Consider the following 24,207-nt stretch of genomic DNA (forward strand, 5'->3'; position numbering starts at 1 on the left):
CAAAGCTGTTGTCTTGGGTGACAATGGCAAGAGACAATGAAGGGAACTGTGCTGTGAGTGAGCACAACCCCGAAAAAGGGCATACACACATAAGTAGAGGTTTTCAAGGTAAAACTGGATGACTACGTTTGGGTGTTGGGGGACTTCTTTTTCAAATATGAATTTAGCAAGATGGACTCTGAAGATCCCTTTTAACCATGGGATTCTGTCATAAGAGGTATGCAAATATTCATATTTAATTAGACACACATATTAAGTAACTCAATGGTCATTTAATTATTGAAATTAAGACTAGATAACACTCATCAACAAAAGTTGCATACTCATTGACACCTTTGTTTCCTAAATTATTAGGATAACCACAAAGTAAATGTTACTCTTAAGCACTTTTCATGTAGTTTTGAGGGAAGTGTGGGGTGGTGGGTTCCCCACTGTTCTCTTTACGATAGGAGAAACATTCAGGTGAAAGTAACATGCTTCTGTTTAGCAGAAGTGAAAATATAATAATTATTTTATTCAATCTTACTCAATCGTAAGATTCTAATTGTTTAATCTTCACAGTTTGAATTCACTTGGCATTGGCTCCCCCTTTAGGCCAGCCAACAAGTTATTAACTGCAAGCACTGACATAGTGTTTCGGGTTCCATATGTGGCACTTCCAATATGTGGTAGAATCACTGTAAAGGAAAGGGAAGGTGATCAAAAAATGGCAGGAAGAAAGTGTAATGGCTCAGTATTTACGCAGAATTCAACTGAATAGATTTTCTGGCTAGTAAAATGAGAATCATGACAACTCCATATTTATTAATTTATTTTTGGCCTCACATCATTTCACCAACAACTGTCATGGTAACAGAAATTTAGTTTGGAGAAATGAACTAAATAATCTGGGAGCTATTAAATTTTCTAGGCCCAAATTCTCGACATAAGTTGATGGCTCCTTACCAAAGGGATGTCAGAAAGTCCAATGTAATTAGAACGCTTATGAAAAATTATACTCTTGGAATACACTCTTTTTCATTTTAAGGATTGATTCAAAGGCAGTACTGAACATAATGATGCTTGTAGCAAAAAGCATACATGTGAGTGTGGTACTTTTTAATAAACAGCTACTATTTAAGGCAGTGACCCTAAATGATAAAGAATGTTAATATTTGTATAGCACTTTAAATTTTCAAAATGCTTTTATGTATAGTCACTGGATCATATTTAAACCTACAGTCACTTCTTCACAACGTGGGCACTGATCTACTGAGCATCAGTCAACTGGGGCAAGATCTTTTTTGTTTTTATGGGATGGAGGGTAATACTTTCACCAACAGTTTAGCTGACAGATGGAGGCCATATCCAGTTGTCCTGATCTATATCTTGCCACTGGACCTAGGTGGCTGCAGAGGAGAAAGTGAGGCTGGTGACCATGCATAGTCCTCCCTCACTTAAATCCAATTCACTTGTAAGTCACGGCATCATCTTTCTGATGTCATGGTCTTCTTTGAGAATGAAGGGCAAACAACACAACAATAACTGCTGACAACTCCAAGAGCTTAAATACAACATAAGCTGTTGATTAGTTTGTTTTTTTTTAAAAGCAAAACATTACAAATGACAAACTTTCTGAGGAATAAGTTTTTGTTTAAAGAAACAGCTTCAGTCAGAGTTCAGAATAGAGTCTAGAAATTTGAACTTCAATAGTATTTTTAAAGGTAAAAAGTCACCTTAAATTTAAAGAAATTATTGATGTCTTTAAAAAAAAAACACTACTTTCCCATATTCCCTTAAGCAAAACTGGCCAATGATATGACTTTATTTGATGTGATACATACATCATTCTGTCCCTGCAGTCCCTTCCCCACCTCTCTACTTTGAGGAGTAAAGGTTAAGCTTAGATTTTAAAAACTCAAATCTTACCACAATTCTTCAGTGAAAGGAGAGGATGGTTTGTGGGCAGTGGTTCAGGGGTTGTGACATCTAGCCCAGCTGCTGCAATCTGACCATTAGCCAAAGCCTGATAAAGGTCTTCCTGGTTCACCACATCTCCCCTGGGAACCATAGCAATTAGAATGGTACTTTGGTATATCATCCAATAAAGGACATAACAGCCTCTTCTGAGTTTTGTTTAAAAAAGAAAACCAAAAAACAAACTCCATCTCCCCCGCAAAAAAACAATTCCCCACACATGTGAGGAGTCCATGCTAAGTATAACACTAAATTGTCTAGCTTTAAGAAAAAAATTTTTACATCAGTAATAGATATTTACATAAGACTTCAGTTTCCCGTTCTCAATTAAAATTTTAATAAGTGAGCCAGGTCCACTGGTTCACTTAAGCCACATCAAAGCTGTTAAGAGTGAAGACATCCCCATGAAACTAGCTTTCACTACATCTTTATCAGTATTTATCAAGGGATTGAAAACAATATATAATTTCCCCAGATTAATCCTGCCTGATCTATACAAGTCTGGATCTAACTCCCTACTATTTAAGATAAATGTATTAATGGAACACCTCAGTGAACTGTCCCTAAAATTACAGAGCATAGTTTGGACAATAAGGTACATTGTCAAAGGATGAATATTGAGCAGCCTTTCTGTAAAAGTGACAATTATCAGGACTGGCTGAGAGAAGATGGAACCAGAGCCATGGCCAATCATTCCTGATTATTCATGGATCAATGGACCAGCATACCATTTTCACTATCACCGAAAAATTTATCACAACCTGATAATGCCCGGTATTGATGTTACTCAGAGTTACTTGAAAGTACTTAAAACTTCAAAGTAATGAAAACCAGAGCTACTGGCTAATGTCTTCTAAACATCTGCATCCACTGACTACTTCATCCTGACTATTACTACTACTAGCTATCATTTATATATCACCTACTGTGTGCCAAGCACGGTGCTAAATCCCTTTCAGATATTAATCTCATTCAATCCTTGTAAGATAAGATAAATCCTGCAAGTTAAATGCTATTATCCCCACTTTACAGCTGAGGCAACTGAGGCAAACAGCAGTTAAGTGACTTGCTGAGGATCACACAGCTAGGAAGTGTCTGAGACCAGATTTGAACTTGGGTCTTTTTGACTCCAGTCCCAGTGCTCTAGCTTGTGCCACCTAGCTGTCTATGTGCCAGGCACTGTGTTAAGCAGTAGGGATACGAAAATGGGCAAGACAGTGTTGATTTGATTACTGTTATCAGGACAAGAATTAGGAAAGCAAGAGTAGGGGGAAGGAGGGTGTTTTGGTCTGTAATGGTGAATGGACTCGTAAAGTGTTTTTCCAGGAATGACTGTTCCCAGATTAAGAGATGGAGAGGAGTAGGGGTGGATAGAACAGGATAATTAGGGTATGCACATGTAAGGGAGACTGCTAGTGTGCATCACCAAAGTGGGTATGGAGATCTCTAGATACGATGAGCCAATCACTCAGGAATGCAGGTTCCAGGATGGCAAGAGGCTGGAGTGTAGCAACTTGGAAGGAATATGGTTAGAATACATTGTTATATATGAGGAAGACGGAACAGTGCAGTTTGAGATCACTGAAAGCAATACAGAATTTCGCCAAAATAACCCAGGCTGGTCTGTTGCAGATTTCTACACAGGTCTGGGCCTAACTCCCTATCTAAGATGTGTACCGATGCAATGTCCCAGGGGACTGTCCCTACAACTACATAGTAGTCTGAACAATAGGCATTCTTCATCCATTTAGTTTCTTTTTCCATGTGCACTGCACATAGTAAACATGGAATAAATGCTTTTCCATTCATTTAGGAGGCTTGGGAGTATTCTTGGCCTGGGTACAATCAACTCAATCTATGACTTCTGAAAACAGAAGCATCTGGAGAACCCTATTTTATATATTTATATGTAATATATATATGTATATATATATAAAATAAACATCTCTCAACACTCTTGACCTATGTTGGACATTGGCAGATACCTTTGGTAAGCATGTTTCCCTATTTCATAGGAATATCAATGATTAGAAGATTGAACAAATTATCCTTAGGATATTATCAAGGAATATTGTATGTTCTTAAAGAAAGTGGCAGAGCTGGCGTTAGTACCTGGGTTTCTGTATTTACCTCAAATATCCTCTGTATTTACTGTACATATATTTTCATGTTGTCTGTACCACAGAAGATAAGTTCGCTGAGGGCAGGTATAGATTCATTTTTTTTGTCTTTATATTTCTCTTTTCTTGACTGACTGAGAGATATCTTGTTGAAAGAGAGCAATTAAGGCTGTATCATATACTTAGGGCAGCTAGGTGGATCAGTGGATAGAGTCCTGGGCCTGTGGTCAGGAAGACTCATCTTCCTGAATTCAAATCTGGCCTCAGTCATTTACTAGCTATGTGACCCTCTGCAAGTCACTTAATCCTGTTTGCCTCCATTTCCTCATTGGTAAAATGAGTTGGAGAAGGAAATGGCAAACCATTCCATTATCTTTGCCAAGAAACCCCAAATGAGGTCCGACATAGTGTCAGACACAACTGAACAAAATAAACAGTAAATACGGAGATTTTACAGTCTCTGCTCCTTCTGGTCAACTGTGTGACCAATGAAGATGTGGTTTGTTTTAGAATATTAAATAGAAAAGGCTGTTCCTGTTCCATTCTTGTAGTTTTTTCACTGACATCCTTTAATTGTAATTCATCCTCATAAAGATTTTATAGAGAAAAGAAGGCACATTAGGTCAGTTTTTCATGTCTTCTAACCAGTCTTTCTTAGTTGTAATATCATTTATGACTTTCTTCTACTTGTTAAAAGTAGTTTTAACTCTTCTTAAAAACTGATTTCTCAGTGCTTTCAAAATTAATGTTTCTCCAGCACATATTTCCTCTATGGGTATAGTGGATCTTCTGGCCTTCTTTGGTGCCATTTTGGGGGGGGCGGGGAAGAGACTAGCAAGACTCTGTGGATGTGCAGGGGCCACTCATGGATCTCCAGCCTTACCTACCAGCACAAAAGCTCTACTCTTCCTTGAGCAGTCTGGTGGTTTTCCCCCTGAATTGGCTCACCATGTTGGCACCAGACTTCTTATTAGTGCACATACCCCATCGCTTTTAGCCCTACGGCAGCTCAGGACTCCTGAACTCAAAGACTCCACTATCCTCAGGTTCCCTAGTAGCAGAACTACAGCTATGTGCCAACACCCTCACCTTTTAGTACCAATGCTACTCCTTCCTTTAGCATGCTGCAGACTGAAAAATCAGAAACTAAATGTTGTAGTCCCATTGTTATTAAAGAAGAAAAAAATTTGTCTCAAAAACTATCCTCAGGCTTTTGCAAATGAGTTTATCTTCTAAATGGGTGTTGTTGGCCAACGCATCTCTGCTTGGCAAGGAGATCATTTCCTTGATGACTGAAGCAATTTCTGGGCTCTTTTGGCTTCCTTGGTGTCAATTCCTCTACATTGGTTAAATTTCCATGATGGTTCAAGTATAAACTCAGTCTGGCATTCAACTGCCTCCATCAAGTAGAATCCAAATCTTCCCACCAATACTTCTAAAGTATCTGCTTGTTCTCCTCACTGTCTTTCCTGAATTTTATATTCCTTACCTTGTACAAGTTCTTTATTCCTCTCCCTATTTAAATTCAATGCATCTCTTAAGGCTTTGATCAGGGGATTTTGGACCTTTTTTTAGTGACATAGATTCCTTTTTAGTAATCTTGGTGAAGCCTACGAACCTCTTCTCAGAAAAAACGTTTTTTTAACAAAATGAATCATTATCAAAGTATTTTTTTAAAGTTCAAAGTACCCAGGTTCAGAACCCTTAGCCTTGATGCACACCCTTGATGGACAATGAAGCCTTTCTCAACTACAATGTAGTTTCTCTGTGCCACTGCCATATTTAACTGCCATGCTACATAATTTATAACTGTTATATGCAGTCTTATATTGGTCTCTTGTTCACATGTGTTAGTTTTAGCTCTGTATAGGCCATAAGGACCTTGAAGGTAGGGACCATATCTTCTATGTCCCTTTCTTTCTCTCACAGCAGATAAAAGCGAAAAATTCACTTGATCGAATTCATAGGGATGCAAGACCCCAAAGACTCTATCATCAATACCAGCTATATCAGAAAGAATTAAAAAAAAGTTGGTTACCAGAGACAATCCTATAGGGTTATTTCGTACAGAAAAGGTACAAACAAAACCACCCACAGGAAATTTTTAATCTGAATAGGTTTCCAAGAAGGCAGATTAAAAATTAATTCTTTATTAGTGTTAAGTGCTAGATGGCACAGTGGATAGAGCAGTGGCCTGGAGTCAAGAAGACCTGAGTTCAAATCCTGCCTCAGCCATTTACTAGCTGCATGATAATAGGCATGTCACTTAACCCTGTTGGCCTCAGGTTCCTCATATGGAAAAAGAGCTGGAGAAGGAAATGGCAAACCATTCCAGTGTCTTTGCCAAGAAAACTCCAAATGGGGTCACAAGGAGTTGGACATGACTGAAATGACTCAACAACCAAAAGTTTCAGAGAACAGAACTCTGCAGTGAAGGGATTTGGAGCCTCTCTTGTGCACCTAACTTGGTAGATCCCTTGGTAGGCCAAGGGATTTCTGGAAGCCCAAGATCTTAGTTGCTAAATGATTGGCCATTTAATGAAAAGTAGCTGAAGACATTCTCTAACAGGCAACATTCCCCCTGGTGAAGAAAGCACGTTAGTCTTTCATCAAGCAATGCCAAGAATTGTCATCATCGCTCCTAGAAATGAGAATAATAGCTGGTGTTTAGCACTGTAAGATTTGAAAAGGAATTTTACATATATTGTTTCTACTGATTCTCACAGAAATTTTGTGAATTAGGGGCGGTTATCTTCTCTCTTTGACAGATGATAAATCTCTGGCTAAGAAGCAAGGTGATCTGCCCAAGGTCACACAGCTACTAAGTGTCTGAGGAGGAATTCAAACTCACCCTATTTTCTGTGCTACAAAATAACTGGCAAAAGAGTTTTGTCCTGTTTCGTTTCTGCTGAGACCAGCTGGATTATGCAAATATTTAAAGTCTACAGTTAAGGCTTCCTCCTTCCAGGGAGTATGATACATTCCAGTTGAGATTTAGTATTTTTTTCAAAATCAAACAGAGATCATGGTCTTCATTTTATTTCTGGTTTTCTCTGGCTTGGTTCAAAGAAAGACACACATGTTCAAACAGGGTTCAGTAGCACTGAAAATGTGAAATCAAAATCAGAAAAGCATAGTAGTGTCTATTTTTTTAAAAATCACCAGAAAGCCATACCTGCTTATGTTGACAAACACAGCTGTTTTCTTCATTTTCTGGAAGAAGTTCTTGTTACAGAGCAACTTAGTTTCAGGGGTTAGAGCACAAGACACCACCACAAAATCCGATTGGGCTGCCAGCTGCTCAAGAGGAACTTCAGAGAAGAATGGGGGGAGAGAGGAACAGAAGAGGTACAAGAGTGAAATCACTCCCCAAAAAATGGGGACCAATGCTTTGAGGCACTAATTCTTGGAATGGCCTAGTTTTCCTTTTTTAGAAATGATTACACCAGCCTTGAAAATTAAAATACAGTTTCCAGGACCTGGGGTGGGGGTGGAGAGAATCCAATAAGAGAATCAGTCTCAGGACAGCAAGGAGGTACAGTGGATACAGCACTGGCCCTGGAGTCAGGGGTTCCCGAGTTCAAATCCGGCCTCAGACACTTAGTAGTTATGTGCTGGCCAAGTCACCTAAACCCTGAGTGCCTCAAAAAAAAAAAAAAAGTCAGGCTAAAAGCAGGCGGTCAAGCAATTCAGAATTCTCACACAACTCTGGGCTGGCTGTGCATTGGGAAGCCAACCTAGCAGTGCTCATGGAGGCTGGGCAGAATGAGTCTCAAATCTATAAAGACCACCTTAGAACAACAGAAAATTATCAGAAGAGCATTTTCCTTAAAAGACTGGCAAGTGTGAAAAATGTTTAAAATTCTGTGAGAAATTGCACTTCATCACCCATTTGTATGTGCAACATTGTTACAAAGTGTCAGCTAAATTTGTTTTGTTTCATACAATTTATAAAAACTTGTAGCTGTGAAGAGGCAATTGAAATGTATTTTTGCCAGAACACAGAGGGAAGATATTTAGACACAGAGACCAAAAAGTAAAGGACGTGTTGGGGAAACAAAGAGATAGGAGACATTATGAAACAAGATGAATTTCAAAATGCTTTTGTGTTTAGAGGCTGAGAGAGCCAAAGTATGTGAAATAACTAAAAGATATGCTTCTTAAACATGTGATATAGCTGTATGAAACAAAACAAATTTAGCTGACACTTTGTAACAATGTCGCACATACAAATGGGTGATGAAGTGCAATTTCTCACAGAATTTTAAACATTTTTCATACTTGTCAATCTTTCAAGGAAAATGCTCTTCTGATAATTCTCTGTTGTTCTAAGGTAGTCTTTATAGATTTGAGACTCATTCTGCCCAGCCTCCATGAGCACTGCTAGGTTGGCTTCCCAACCTGAAAAAGGAGTGGAGTATTTGAAGCCAAAAGATCTGAGTTAAAATTATGCCCTGTGTGACCTTAGGCAAATCACTCATGTTCTCTGGGCCTCAGTTTCCATCTTTGTAAAAATGAATGACAGAAGTTGGGCTAAATATCCAAGATTCTGTCTTGCTCTAACATCTACTGATTTAATCATAATTTCATTTAACATTGAAGAGCCTAGGTTTCATGGGCATAGAATGACCTGGAATTAAAATACTATCAGGAAAATTCAGTAAAAGATAATTCTTTTTGATTGAAATTATCCAAAGATCTTAGACTTTAGCACCAGGCTGGAGTCAGGAAGACCTGAATACAAATCCAGTCTCAGACACTAATCAGTTGTATGATCCTGGGCAAATAACTTAACTTCTGTCTCAATCTCATTTGTAAAATGGGGATAATAAACCTATCTCCTAGGGTTGTTACGAGGATCAAATAAGATAATAATTTAAAAGTGCTTAGCATAGTGCCTGGTACACAGTAGATGTTTATTATAAATCTTAGCAATAATAATTAAACATTTTTAAATAACAAAAATTATATATAGTTATAATCAATAGAACAGTATTATTTTAATACATTGTTGTAATATATTATGATGATGATGCTAGATTTCTGGCTTCCTTCAAAACACAATTCAGGAGCTACCTCCCCCTCAAAGTCTTTGGCAGTCTTCGTTATTGAGTTAGCACCCTGTCCCGTTTGAAATTAATTGGTATAATATTGCACATACTTTGTATTTACTTACTTGCAGACACGTTGTATCCCCTCACAGAAGGTAAGCTCCTTGAGGGCAGAGACTATTTAATTCTATTTTTGTAATCCCAGCACCTGATAAAATGCTTTACACCTAGAGGGTTGTTGAACTGAATTTATAAGCATTTCCACCCCCAAAGGCAATTAAGAAGGGAATTCTTTACAGAATATTTCTCAGAACTATGATACGCCCGGCAGCATCTTTATCTATTTGTCTCAGAGGCTGAGGCATGGGCTGAAATATTCCTGGTAGTTGAGGCATGAGGAAAAAAAATGAACACACCAAACCTCAAAGCCAATCTAAACTAAAAGGATGGAATAAGGACAAAAATAAGTTAAAAAAAGACCCAAGCCGTCTGACAATTAGAATTCTTAAAATATCAGTAAGGGGGAAAAGGGCACCCTGAGTTTTCAAAGATGGGGCAGAGAAAGAGAATTCTAGCTTCTCAAATTTTACCTCAAAAACAGTCACTTCCCAAGGAGTGACACCCTATGGGCAACACACTGAAAAGGGCCTGCTTTCCTCTCTCTGTTCCTTCCTTATCAGTCAAAGTCATCTAGACTTTAGAGCAAGACGCAAGGTTAGAGAACACACCCTAGTTCAGCTGTCTCAGTTTGTTGTTCAGTTGTGTCTGACTCTTCATTCCCCCATTTGGGGTTTTCTTGGCAAAGACACTGGAATGGTTTCCCATTTTCTTCTCTAGATCATTTTACAGATGAGGAAACGGAGGCAAAGAGGATTAACTGACTTGCCCAGGGTCACACAACTAGTTAGTGTCTGAGGTTGGATTTGAATTGAGGTCCTCCTGACTCTAGAGCTGGTGCTCTCTATCCACTGTGCCACCCAGCTGCCCAGCCTCTACAGAGATGAAGAAAGGAGAGAGACTATGCAATGTAACCAGAGTCCCATGGATAGTAAAAGGCAGAGCTGGGAGTCTAGCCCAGGTCTTCCAATTCCAAATCCCGGGTTATTTTCATTTCTTCACACTGTTCTTTCATCTGGTTTGACACAGTACCGCGTTGGGAGCCAGTGCATGATGCCTGGCACATAGCAGGTACTTGATAAATGTTTCTTGGCTGTCTTTCTTGTTAATGAGCGCTGTGACCTTAGCCAAGGCCACCTCACCTGCCTGGATTTTTTGCATTTGTACTTTGTAATTACTTTAAAATCATTAATGCTATCTCACTGAATTTTAGAGGGAGAAGAAACTGGCTATCCAGGTCCCCTCTTTTTACAGATAAGATAAACGGGATGGAGATGGCTAATCCAGTTTTTCACCTGTGAAAGAGGGCATTAAATGAGATGATTGTGTCACTTCTAGTTCAAAAATTTCAGGATGATGAGAAAATGGAGGTCAAGGACAAAGAAATCAGCACATAAAGGTTTATTATGCTTTTGACACCATTAAAGTTACTCACAGCTAATCACAGGTCACAATTATATGATTTATAAAGTGCTTTCCTCACAACAGCTCTGCAAAGTAGGAGGTACAGTGTCTTCATTTTACAGATCAAGAAACAAAGGCTCAAACAGTGGCCCATGTCACATAGCTGGCACTAGGACTCAAACCGAAGTCTTTTGTACTTTATAGCAAATGCATTTCTTCCAAGTCCAGACTGGTGATATCACTGGCACAGGGAATTCTTTGGCATGGAAATACCCCCTTTTCAATGAAGACTGGCAACTGTTTCTGTCATGGAGAATGACTTGGGATGCTGGGAGTTTTGCTCCAGGATACTCAGCCTGGATATGGCAGAAGCAGGACATGAACCAGGTCTTCCCAGGTTTCTATCTACTATGGCCATGTTTACCTTTATTATACCATGCTTTTGTTTTTGTGAGGCAGCTGGTGTTAGGTGATTAGCCCAGGGTCACACAGCTAGTAAGTGTGAAGTATCAGAGGTTAGATTTGAACTCAGGTCCTCTTGATTCTAGGGCTGGTGCTCTATCCATTGCACCACTTAGCTGCCCTAGTGTGTTTTTTGGTCTTTTTTTAAAAAGGCCCCTGGAGCAAATGGCGAACAAAAGCAGACCCGAGTAATTCCCATTTGCAGGATTTATCATGACATAAAAAGCAGAAACAACCTAGCCTTGTTTTTTAACTGCTTTTAAATGAACTGCTTTTTAAATGAATGCCAAACTTACCAAACTCTGCTTGGAACTCAGCTGCCTCCTTGGGCTTGGGCTGGCGTCCAGTATATATAAGTTTTTGGATGCCAAATGGTTTTAGGCGACGGGCAATAGCTTGGCCTGAAAATGAGAAAATAGCATCCATGTCATTCTGTCCTATTCACCTCACCTACCCCAAGGCTGGCGAGGAGGGGACTGAGGTAGTAGTTATTTCCTGTAACTATGATCGAACAGAACCATTTGGAGCCAGTGTGTCTGCTCTCTTGACTTTGGGAGAACATGGAACATTAGGCAGCTTCATCTTCATTTAGCTCTTCATTAATTAGAGGTAGGAAGTGGGTTGATCGTCGAATACAAGAAATGCTGTCTCCTGGTTAGTGATGGTCATTTGTTTTTCCCACCAAAGCAATCTCTAAATTCCTTTGGATAATAGAATCAGTTGTACTTGAGAGAGAGGGAAAAGCATTTGGAAAGGATTATGTCCAAACAGGGACAATAGGAGTAGAGTTATCCCTTCCACATCACAACTTTCCCCATTACAGATTTGCTATATCGCAGGCTGGCCTAAGAAATTAAACGGAAATTTTGGGGAGTTTTGCAGAAGCCTCAGACAACACATGAAGGCCAGCAGATAACCCAGAAAAAGTTTAGAAACTCAGAAATGCATAAAATATATGTATAGTATTGTATAATATCAATATATTTTATCTTTTAATACCATAATAATTCAGACCTCTTCTCTGGTACAAAGGAAGGACCAAAAAATTTTACCCAGATTTTCTAGATCATGGAGAAATCATTCCCCTAACCCTTTCCCTCCCTCCAGACCTGAAAAATCTGGTACAGCTGCCTCCCTTTACAGATGAGTAATGGTAAGGCCCAGGAGAGAGTATGGTCCTGAGTCTAGGGGAAAGGGAGAAGGTGATTCCCCTGAAGTCATGGAGGTTAGTAAACCACTGGTCTAGGATTCAAATCCAGGCCATAAAAATTCAGCGCTGTTTGTTTTCCCCATTTTACAGATGACAAAAAGTTGATCACATAGTTTGTGAATATGGGAACCACAGTTTGGACCCAAGGTTTATGATTCCAAGGCTTGTGCTCATTTGTTTCCAAACATATCAAATATGGGCCTTCAAATGGTGAATTTAAGCTCTAGGCCTGTAGAGAATTCTTTGCTTTTCTTCACTAACACTAAACACTTTTTTCCTTTGGATGTTTCACATTGTAATCTTTTTAAGCCCTTGGGGTTTTTTTTTGCTTATTTGATTTTTTTTAAAAATCAGAAACAAGATAATGCAAAGGATTACATTTTAGGTGTATGGGTGAAATGGGCTGCTACTGTTCTAAGTTCTATATTTTTACCATCAGATAAAGGTTTATTTCACTGCTTTCTGCCTATTTACTCATTCCCTTGGAGGCAGCTAGGTGGCTCAATGGATAGAGCACTGTGCCTGGAGTCAAGAAGATTCATCTTCCCAAGATCAAATCTGGCTGCGTGACCCTGGATAAGTCCCTTAACCTTGTTTTCCTCAGTTTCCTCATCTGTAAAATGAGCTGGAAAGGGAATCTGTTTCCAATATCTTTGCCAAGAAAAACCCAAATTATGTTACGAAGAGCTGGACATGAGTAAATCAATTGAGCAACAACAGAAGGGTCATTCAGCATGGTTTTAGACAGTAGCTTACTGTGTATACCCTCAATTCCAACCAATGTGATAAAATGCAGAAAAGAGATGTTACCTATCCTACCCAGCCCGATAATTCCAACTGTGCTGTCCAAGAGCTGGTGACCACACATCCAGAGTGGTTTCCATGAAGTCCAACCACCACTGGAATAAAAAGAAAAGAAAAAAACTGAAATACTGTGGCAGGAGTTCACTATTATGCCTCAAGTGTATTGTTCAGTCGTTTTGTTGTTTGGTTGTGTCTGACTCTTTGTGACTCCATTTGGAATTTTCCTGGCAAAGATACTGGAGTGATTTGCCATTTCCTGCTCCAGCTCATTTTACAGATGAGGGAACTGAGGCAGAGTGAAGTGACTTGCCCAGGGTCACATAGCTAGTCTGAGGCTGGATTTGAAATTAGGAAGAGAAGTCTCCCTGATTCTAGGCTCTGAAAAGAAAATGTAATGGGGACATGAACAACCTCTCAAAGAATCTTTGCATTTAGGTTACCAGTAGTTGTTCTGTGTCAGTGGTCATGAAACGTCCTGGTCTCAGGACTCACTTTCACTCTGAAAAATTACTGAGGGCTCCAAAAAGTTTTGTTTATCTAAAAAGTTTTGGTTATCTGTATTTATATGTGCCATTTTAGATATTAAAACTTATAAAATTTTAGCAATATAAATCTATTACAGGCAGCTGGGTAGCTATTAGGCCTGGAGGTAGGAAGACTCATCTCCCTGAATTAAAATCTGGCCTCAGACACTTCCCAGTTGTCTGACCTTAGACAAGTCACTTAACCCTGTAAAAAAAACCCTCATCTATAAAATGAACTGGAGAAGGAAATAGCAAACCACTCCAGTATCTTTGCCAAGAAAACCTCAAATGGGATCATGAAGTGTTGGACACAAGTGAAACAACTTAACAAAAACCCCCACTACATGTAATATAAACAATATTTTATTAAAAATAACTATGTTGAAAGTAATTTTTATTTTCAGTTTCAAATTCTTTCCTTCTCTCCACTCCTCCCTAATTCACCACGCTGGCAAGAAAAAGGATGCCCATTTTATAAATATGAAGTCATGAAAAATAGGAAAAATAACTATTTTTTCCAAAACAAACAAAACTTGGTGGGGAAAGTGGCATTATTTATGTCATAATTTTGCAAACCTGTTTGGGTAATGTCTGACTGAAAAGAAGACATAGCTGGATTCTCCTGTCTGTTTCTACATTCCATCTTGCTGTTGTATTCGTCCTTCGTTGCTGAAGAAGACCATCCCATCAGAGAAATGATGACATGACTTGCACTTCATTCTCTTTTGAGTGAGGGAGGGCTGTGCAGGTCACCAGCCTCACTTCTCCTCCAGAGCCATCTGAATCCAGTGGTCTGATATTCCTCAGGATGACTGGAGATGCCCCAGGATGCACTGGGAGACCTTGGTCCCTTTAGGCCACTTAAATTCTCACTTAGGGTGAGGTAACATCCATTCATTGAATAGGCCTGTTTAAGAAGTAGCTAGGACATGGCCCCTTTAATGATGCAAAGAAAAGAAAGACCTCAGGCTGGGAGGGAAACAGCTACAGTTACTATTGATACTCACTCTGAAGTGAGGAGGGTCCAGTTTTGGTTTACATATGAAGAAAATTTTGCCTCCCACAGATATGCAGTTAGAAAAAGCAAATAGCACCTTAGCATCATTACAAAAATAGTTTTGACCTCATGAACCCTCTAACGGACTCAGGGACACCTAGAGGCCAGTGGGCCACACTTTAAGAACCACTGATATACAGTTAGGCCAGTGCCTTTCAGATCAAGATACTGACAGGAGAAAAGTGGAAGAAAGGTATAGAAGTTTGGCTGAGACACTGACCAAATCAATAAATCCCTGACTCCAGGCACACTTTCGTTTATCAAGCACTAACAGGAATAAAGCAACATCTAAAGTGTTACAGGGTTTCTGAAGCTCTGGTTCCAGGGTGGTCCCGAACCTCCACATTAGTTGGGGAGCTGCTACCCCAAAATACAAATGGAATGTAATAATTACTCCATTTTTGAACAATGCTTTGAACACAGCAAGAACTTAATAAATGTTTTTCAAGATGAGTTGTGGCACTGACACTCAGCAGTGTGGGAAGGAATAAGGAAGGTGGCCATAAATGAAGAATGAAGAAGGAATAATAGCTTTTGTTTAATTAAGACTTTATGGCTTATTACAAAGCACTTTCTCTTTGTGAGATAGGTATTACAAGTACTTTGTCCCTATTTTTTGGGTAAGGAAACTGAGGTTTGGAGCAGTGTGGTGACTTGCCTGAGGTCACAAAGGCAATGCCTGTTAAACCTAGGCCTCAAAACCAAGTCTCCTGATTCAAGGTGCTTTCAACCTCACCAAACTTATACTCCAAAACCAAGACAATCTGAATTAAACCAAGGCTTTAATAATTTGAGACAGAAAGTCCCTAGTAACAAGGTAGAAGAGACCCATTTTGAAGCACTGAATATGCAGAAAATGAAAGCCCTTAATCGTGTCTAAGGGTCAACTAGGATAGAGCACTGGACATGGAGTCAAGAAGTCCTCAGTTCAAATCCAGCCTCAGATACCTAGTAGCTGTGTGACTCTGGACAAGTTACTTTATCCTGTTTGCCTGAGTTTCCTCATTTGTAAAATGAGCTGAAGAAGGAAATGGCAAACCACTCTAGTATCTCTACTTCTGTGACCCAAATAGGGTCACAAAGAGAGGGCCTTGACTGAAAATGACTGAACAGGAACAATCATGCTAAATCACTAGGTGCTATCTATACTTTCATGTTCCAAACACATTTTTTACTTAACACACTCAGCATCATGGTGATGTCTTTCCAGGTTTCTGTTTTCTTTTTTTCCCAATAAGAAAAGAGTTGTGCATCAGTATCTATGAAGTATAAAGGGGGTTCTATTCCTCTCACCTTTGGAGGAAGACCTATGCAAGTCTCAATTTATCTGCTTCAAAAAAGATGAGTTTAAAATCCACTTATTCAATAATTCCAACACACATGTTAACAACCACCTGAAACAAAAGTCTCCTAAGGAAGTTTTACTCTCTGTGATCTGACACTGTCAAGGGTATGGAGTGCTGTGGCTACAATTAATGAACATATTCTGGTTAATAAAAAGTTACCATACATGTGACAATTTAAAAAAAATTACATTACACTAAAATATGCTTCATGGTTAAAAAAAGAGACAAAGAGAGAAAAAGAGAAAGAAAGAGAAGGTAAAATGTTTGGTAGCTTGGGAATGGCATTACCTCTGTCCAGGGGTGAGGAACCTGTGCCCTTCTAAATCCTTAAGCAGGCCTTTTGACTGAATCCATTATTTAAAATTTGGATTCAATCAAAAGACCACACTTAAGTTTTTAGAAGGCCACAGGCTCCCCACCACTGTACTGGCCCATGTAGAATGCAGAGTTAATGGGACAAAAGAGAAACCTCTTGGAACGTTCCCTACACACACACACACACACACACACACACACACACACACACACACACACACACACACACACACACACACACACACACACACACACACTCACTTCTTCACTTCCTCAATGCCTTCTGGCAGCCGACGGCTGGTGGTGAGGAGTAAGGCCACCCCGAGCTCCGCTGTGGCATCTGTCAGGACGTCTGGTGTGTAGCCCACGCGGATCCCTCTAGGAATGGAAGAAGCAAAGTTTCCACAACCGCCATGGAAAGATTTCTTTACTTTTCTTTTCAAGAATTCTTCTAAGTCTTTCTGCTTTCCTAGTCAATCCTTCTGCCTGAATTATCAGGAATCTTCTTTGTCCCCCTCCAGTCACTCCTACAATACTTAGAAAAGAACAAAAGGCTGCATTTACCGCTTCTTAATTTCATCGAGGGCAAGATGGTCAACTCCCACCGAGAATGTGCTGATTACTTTGAGATTGGATCCTGATAAACAGAAAGAAACCAAAAATTAGCTGTCTTGCTTTATAGAATTTAAGATGTGCTTAGGCATTAATCCTGACAGTTCCCAGAGAAGTTACTGATATAAAATCTAACGTGGCTTACTTTCTCTTTAGGAAATGCGACCTTTGTTCTTGCTGTTTTGGGTCCAATTCAGTTTTTTCTGCCAGAAGGCCTTCTATTGGCATTCAGCTACACACAACCGACATTTATTAAAGGCCTGCATTGTGCAGGTCACAGTACATACAAAGAACAGGCATAGGATTGTAGAATTTAGAGCTGGGAAGGGCATTAGAGGTCATTTAAGCCAGGATTTCTTAACCTGAGGGTACATCCATACACACACACACGCACGGGATATGAGTTTGGATGGGAAAAAAATTACATCTTTATTTCAATGTAAGTGCTATAACATTATATAGTTTATAAAGTATTTTCACTACAACAATCCTGAAAATTAGGTATAATTTATTACTTTTTTATGCTTTATTTTAATTTATTCATAATACTTAATAAAATTAAATTATAAATTTGTTAAAATTAGGTATAAATTATCCCCATTTTATAGATCAAGAAACATAGTCTCAGACTGTGGTCCCTGTCACACAGCTACAGCAACAACTGAAACCTAACTCAAACTCTACAGTAAGCAGATTTTTAAAAACATTTCAAAATAAGTGTATTTTATGTATCTAAAAACATTCTGAGAAGGGGTCCACAGGCTTCTCCAGACTGCCAAAAGAATGCTTGACACAAAAAAGATTAAGAATTCCTGATTTCACCTAGTTCCCTCATCTTATAGAAAAGTGAAATGAGGTCTAGAGATGTTACAGGTAACTTGCTGTATTAGCAATCACACTAGCACAAAAGGTGGGCTACTAGCACAGGTTCTTTGATCTGCTTTTCTAAAGGAAAGACAGCTTCAAAGGGGCTTACAATCTTACTTTAATTACAGATAATTAGAAAGAAGTGACTATCCAAGAAAGAATCCAATAGACAGGGCTCCAACTGTCTAAAGACAATAAGACAACCACCTCCATACACCACCAGATCACAGGAGCACCAACATCTGAGTAGTCAGAGGGCTCTTAACAAATGGCTACCCAGAGTCCCATCAAAAGCACTTCCCATGAGTGAGCCCCCAAAGCAAAATACCAACCTCCCAGTATATACAGTTTTCAACTAATAGGCTCAGAGCCAGAAGGCATCACAACCCACATAACTCAGCAGAGCTGTGAATTATCCTTCAGATAGTTTCAATTTAGCATGAGCCTGGGAAACTGAACTCCAGAAAGAAGAAAAAAAAATCAACCACTAATCCCACTTTGCTTATGCTTACACTTGCTCTAGTTTACAAGGCAGCAGTTTACATTCCCTTTATTAAGAAGTGCCCTTAAATAAAAAGGCTGTAGATGCCTACTAATCCAAGGTCAAATCAGACTGTTTTCTGTCTTGCAACAAAAGCCCATCGTTGTGCTTTTGATCACATGGAACGGATTCTTCCTCCTCCCTTATCTCTACAGTTGATGTTACTCCCTCTTTCCCCTCTCTTTGTCCTTCTTTCTTCCCTTTCTCGTGGGTCCAATTCAGGTGCCATCTCCTTGATATCTCAGCCCACCAACTGAAAGTAATTTCTTTCTCCCCAAATGTATGGGATGGGAACCCAATGCCTGGTTATCTTCTTTGCAGTTCTCAAACCATCCCTTGTAGTAAAGCATTATTTCTGAACAGGTCTTGAGGACAGTTATCTCTAGTGCCCAGACTGGCAGAAAGTAGGCATGTAGTAAGTTGAACTAGTTTAAAAAAATAAACAAAAGTTTAAGAGGAGGCAACAATCCCAAAATACAACTCTGACCCAATCAGAGATGTCCAGAATCCTTAGGCTACAGTATTAAATCTTCACTGAGGACCCCAATACACACCTGCAGCATCCAGGATTTTTTTGTCTATTTTGTCACTCAAAAGGCAAAGAATACCCTGGGCTCCAGCCACTCCTTTCAGCAGGTCCTCTCTGGATATGGGCTCATCTGCCTCCCACTGTTCTACGTTAGAACTGGAAGAAGAGTTAATGCATATCTTACACAGTCGTACAGGTGTCAGAAATCACCCAGTCAAGCCATGGCTATCACTATAATGGTTCCCATTTCTGATGTGCTCTGGGATGCTCTATCTGACTTGACCCTCATGACCCTGTGATATTATTATTTTCAATAAGTGCCTTGGGCTTAAGAGGCAGGGCCTTTCTCTTTCAGGCATGTTCAGCTCTAGGTAGCTACGTCTGTGGGGTTTTCTGGGCAAAGATACAGGAGTGGTTCACTCTTTTCTTCTCTAGTACGTTCCCATTTGAAGCAAACAGATTAAGAAACTTGCCCAGATTCACATATCTAGTAAGTATCTGAGGCTGCATTTGAACTCGGATCTTCCTAACTCCAGGCTGGGTACTCCATCCGCTGAGACACTTTAAATTATATCTAAGAATAAATTCTAAATTTCTAAAATTCTAAAAAATAAAATCTATGTCCAAGACAGGATTTGAACTCCAGTTTTCCTCACTCCAAGTCAGGTGCCCTATCCACTTTGCAATACTACCTCTTTAATTTGTAGGGATCTGGATTTGTGCAAGCCAGAGATGGGAACATTTTGAAAAAATTGAGGAAAATTTGAAGGAGGGCAATCTCTAAGTCCAGATTCTAGTTTCAGTTTCTGTGAGAGATGGAAATCAGGAGATTTGTATTCTAGAACTAACAAATTCTGCAGCCTTGAGCAAATGACTTTGTTAAGACTGGATGATATTTAAGGTTCCCCAAGAATTTCACTTTCCTTCTGGGGCAGCTGAAGAGGTAAAATCGCAGTAGATATCTTGGCAGAGAGTGAGAGACTTCCTGCAATACTCGAAATGCTCCCTTGTGCTTCCCAGGGATGTAAAGATCTATGGTAACTGGGTCACCCATGCTATATAGAGTAGCTATAAAGGTCTTCATCACCAGTTTACCAGCATTGGGCAGCAGGGGATTTAAATGTTCATAAGCACGCCAACTATTGCTAAAAACCTAATGTGGACCTCCTTAATGACCCTCTCAAGTCAAGAGACTCCTTTTAATAATGAATGAATGGACAAAAAATATACATTGGATGCTTATTATATTTCTAGCACCATGCTAAGTCCTGGAGAGATAAATTACAAAATCAAGACAATCCTTGTTCTCAAGAAACTTTACATTCTAATAAGACCACACATATCCATGGGGAGTGGTGGCCAAAGAAGGGAGTTTGGTTTTCAAAGTCACAGGAATGGTGGATGTCTAAGGGAACAGGGAAGTCAACTGATACTCCCTTTCCAGAGAAGTAATGCTAATACTGATCTGATTACAGCTTTGACAGCCAAAAGTAGAAATTAGAGGATTAGGGTGTAGAGGGTCTGGAGTCTGGTGCCAGTTGGGCTCAAGATTACAGCCTCGAGGTGGGAGTTCTAAAAGTCCCCTGGGGTCTGGTCTCAAGAGGTCCTATATGGGACAGCAGCAGAGAATGGGGCACGGAGATGGTGGAAGGGAGAGTCCAGTTCAGGATGATCTGAAGCAATGTCTGTGGCCTGGCTAGACAGTTCATACTTTGGAAGCAGTGGACAGTTTTATAAAGGTAAATTAATATTTTTTAAATTGTAAATCTGATCCTTTGACATCATTCTTGAATCTCATGCAGTAAGACTCTTTCGATAATGTCAGTTGTGGCAAATGCAATTGGCCAGCATTTGGTGCTTTGGAATGACCAAAATTCACCTTTATTAATGTGGATTTTCATGGTATTAAATCCCCAAACCCAAATATCTTTTATTTTGTCCTTTAAATAAAAAAATTTTTTGTTGTTATTATCTTGTACCTCTAACACACCTCTTAGGTACAAATTTTTTTTACTGGTTATTGCTCATTATTGGTCTGAATATATCATGCCATTAAACTGAGATCTCATTAAAAATAAAAAAAGATATTCCTTGAAAAATAATTACACAAAATTATGTCAAAGGACCTATGATTTCCTAGCCATCCAAAGCAAAGCTTAACCCTTCTATATAATTAGTAGACTAGGTTTAAAGCTTTCTGAAACTCAGGGTATAAGTGAAAAAACAAAACAAAACACTTTTTGGTGTCAAAGCCTGAATCTTTGAAGTCAAATTTTTAATGACTGCAAGTCCAGCACTTATCCACTGCTTCTGAGAGCAAGGATCTAGGGGTAAGGGAGTGGGAAGGAAATAAGGGCCTACTGTATGCCAGATTATGTACCCAGCACTTTACAAATATCATATCATTTGATGCACAGGAAATTATATTAAAACGTATTTACTATAAATATTTAAAATCTATTTAGTTCAATGTTTTATTCATTTTTATCATCATTGTTCTCTGTCTTCATTACTTCCACTGGTACCATTCTTTTCCTTTTTTTTTTGGATAAGGTTTTGTTCTAGTCAGACTAGGGGAGGTGGGTACATCCTGCATTGGGGCCAATAACAAATTGCGGTTTCTTTACAAGCTTATGAAGTAAGTAGTGAGGTATTATCTTCACATAAGAATTCTTATTACAACATTTTAACAAGTTATGATGAGCAGACCTGCGTAAACTAGACCTTAACTTTTCAGAAGGAAGAGAATGAAAAACCAAGTTGGCTTGACTGACCAACCACTTACTCTCTTGCTTCATAAGAATAGTAAAGTATACATGTAGTGAAGTATAAAGTCCTTCAAAAGTAAAGTATTAACAAATTTTATCTTGTCATTGATTGCAGAGTAGGACATGAGGGGAGGGTAATCTCAAAAGAATAAAGTCAATTTTACTGTTTGCCCTTTCATGAAGGGGACACTGGGTCGGTGTACAGAGTGCCAGGCCTGGAGTCAGGAGGACTTGAGCTCCTATTCAGCCTTAGACACTTATACTAGCTGTGTGACCCTGTTTGCCTCAGTTTCCTCATCTGTAAAATGAACTGGAGGACATGGCAGACCGCTTCAGTATCTTTGCCAAGAAAACCTCAAGTGTCGTCATAAAGAGTCAGGCTCTACTGAAACAACTCAACAAAAACAAACGACATTAAGAAGGTGACATTAGGACACAGTCTATGACTTACAATATTCATCTGCCATCCTGGCTGCAAGAAAACCCACATAGAACAGATTCACAAGGACATGAACGACCAGCAAAGGGGGTGCCAGTCATTTAGTCACCCAATCCAGGATGGGGGGGGGAAGAGGGAGATGTTATGAGAGGTTACCTTCCTCCTCCACGGGAGGGGCAGTGATAATAACAGTAACAGTAGCATTGATACAGAGTTTCAAGGTTCTTCGCACGGCTCTTCCTGCAGCATTTTTGGCTCTCATCATAATCCTGGGAACTAGGTGCTCTTATTACACAGCCGGGCACCAAAGCCAGCAGGAAGCCCAGCCAAGAACCTCCATACAACCGCCCTGGCTTAAGAGACACGCAGGCACGCTTCTCCTTCCACAAAATTAAGTGAAACCTTATTTTTTTAAAAGATGTTCAAAATGCGCCCAAAGAACAAGAAGTCATACCGGGACTGGGTAAATCATTATCCGGATTGGGTAAACAATGACGAGGGCACTTGGCAGCACCCCCCAGCCTCGTGGCTTCACCCCGCTAAGAACAGTGAAGAACTGCCCCAGCCTGACCCTTGGGACTGTGAGTCTTTGAGAGAACCTCAGGCCGTGGCCCCAGAGCTGGGGGGGCTCCCCCTCCCCCACCCCCCCCACGGTCCATTTTACGAGTGAGGAGACTGAGGCGCTATGGTTACCCCGGCCAGGCCAGGCTGACCGGCACAGGCAAGGCCTGCGCCTTGTCGAAGGCCCCTGCGGACCTCCTCTGCAAAAAGGACCGCTGGCCCGGCCCGCCGGGGGGGGGCCCTCGGTGCTTCCTGCGACCTTTGGACCGGACCGGACCACGCCGCGCTGCGGGGGCCGGGCTGGGGAGGTCGGCAGCGGGGCCGGCGGCGGGGCCGGGGAGGGCGGGCTGGGACGGCCGGGCTGGAGGGGCCGGGCCGCGGAGGCCGGCTCCGGTCCCTGGAGCGCGTCGCCCTTGTCCCGCTCGCCCCCCTGCGCCCCAGGCCGGCTCCCCACTTCTGCCCCCCGCACCCAGGCGGACACTGGACCTGGGGATCGCCCGGGCCAGCTGAGGACACCTGGGGGCCCAAGTAGGACAAGCGCCGGGGGCGCGGGCTCGGGAGGGGACGGGGCGCGCGGCGTGGGGTGCAATGGGGCCGCCGACCGCACGCACCCCGGGCAGCCTCGCGCGCGGGGCCCAGGCTCCGCCGCTCCACGGCCGAGAACGTGGCCGGGCGCACGGGCTCCGGGGAGTCGAGGCCCGGCCGAGGTGGGGGGTCGGAGTTGGGGGCGCCCCTCTTACATTCCGGCCTGGGCCAGCACGGCCTGCCCCTCGGGGGGCATCCTCCGGGTGACGAACACCTTCATGAGTCGCGCAAGGAGCCTCATCTGTCTGCGCCTCAGGGGAGGGCTTAAGAAGCGGCCTCAGCAGGGGGTGGGCGGGGGCGGGGCCACAGCAGGGGTTGGGTGGGGGCGGGGCCTCAGCCTCCCGAGGCGTGGCCACGCTCCGGCCACGCCCCCGCTCCCTCCGCCCCTCCCGGGACCCTGAGCCGGCCCACTCCCCGCGGCAGCTGCGAGGCTCCGGGCTCGGGCTGTGGCCCAGCACCCGTGCGCAGGGACAGCGGCTGTGCCCGCGTCCTCTCCCTCCGCTCCTGAGATGGCTGAACACTTGTTTGGTTTCTGTCGCACAAGTCTCTCAGTCTTTCAGAGCTTCAGCCACACAACGCCCTTCATCAATAAGCGAGCAGTTCTTTATTAAGTTTATTAAGGGTAGAAATGAATGCGGGAACAACCCCCGAGGCAAAGACCTGGCACTGCAACATGAGAATATAAATGTCATAGGAAAGAGGAGGCTCTCAGACATGGTGGACAGAGCTGGTCATCTGGCCCTGGGACTCCTCAGAGAGAACCATGGAAAAGAAGAACTGTCATGGAAAGGCGGTGTAAAAAGGAAAACCCAACCCAAACCAGCAGAACGGTTTGAGGTAGAAGCAGTTCCTGTGGCTAACTTCCTCATGAAGCCTCCTTTCTCCAGTTAAAACTGCTTACTATGAGCTGGGGTCAGTGATCCGGTCGCAGGACTTGAT

General features: G+C 41.3%; 1 protein-coding gene across 2 annotated transcripts; it reads right to left on the bottom strand.

Annotated features, from left to right (window-relative positions):
- Nucleotides 1–252: 252 nt before the first annotated feature.
- Nucleotides 253–23,576, bottom strand: GRHPR (glyoxylate and hydroxypyruvate reductase). 2 transcript variants are annotated; one of them, XM_072596778.1, is made up of 9 exons: nucleotides 23,424–23,576; nucleotides 18,941–19,071; nucleotides 16,931–17,003; nucleotides 16,628–16,744; nucleotides 13,131–13,219; nucleotides 11,407–11,511; nucleotides 7,252–7,387; nucleotides 1,909–2,039; nucleotides 253–677 (listed from the first exon to the last, which is right to left on the bottom strand). In XM_072596778.1, the coding sequence occupies exons 1-9, from the start codon at nucleotides 23,507–23,509 to the stop codon at nucleotides 556–558; spliced, it is 990 nt and encodes a 329-aa protein (XP_072452879.1). In that variant the 5' UTR covers nucleotides 23,510–23,576; the 3' UTR covers nucleotides 253–555. The 2 variants fall into 2 exon arrangements, with proteins under 2 accessions (XP_072452879.1, XP_072452880.1); XM_072596779.1 differs by lacking the exon at nucleotides 18,941–19,071 and having other exon boundaries at nucleotides 23,295–23,478.
- Nucleotides 23,577–24,207: the final 631 nt, after the last annotated feature.

The sequence above is a fragment of the Notamacropus eugenii genome, chromosome 3 (assembly GCF_028372415.1).
Source record: "Notamacropus eugenii isolate mMacEug1 chromosome 3, mMacEug1.pri_v2, whole genome shotgun sequence".
NCBI lineage: Eukaryota > Metazoa > Chordata > Mammalia > Diprotodontia > Macropodidae > Notamacropus > Notamacropus eugenii.

What these genes read in the sequence shown, in the direction of transcription:
- GRHPR (XM_072596778.1), bottom strand. Translation starts at nt 23,509, where the DNA reads ATGAGGCTCCTTGCGCGACTCATGAAGGTGTTCGTCACCCGGAGGATG. An exon ending in CTCGATGAAATTAAGAAGCG is followed by an intron (nt 16,745 to 16,930) that starts GTAAATGCAGCC and finishes TTCCATTCCTAG; the next exon opens with AGGGATCCGCGTGGGCTACA. An exon ending in TGAGTTCCAAGCAGAGTTTG is followed by an intron (nt 7,388 to 11,406) that starts GTAAGTTTGGCA and finishes TCTTCTCTGAAG; the next exon opens with TTCCTCTTGAGCAGCTGGCA.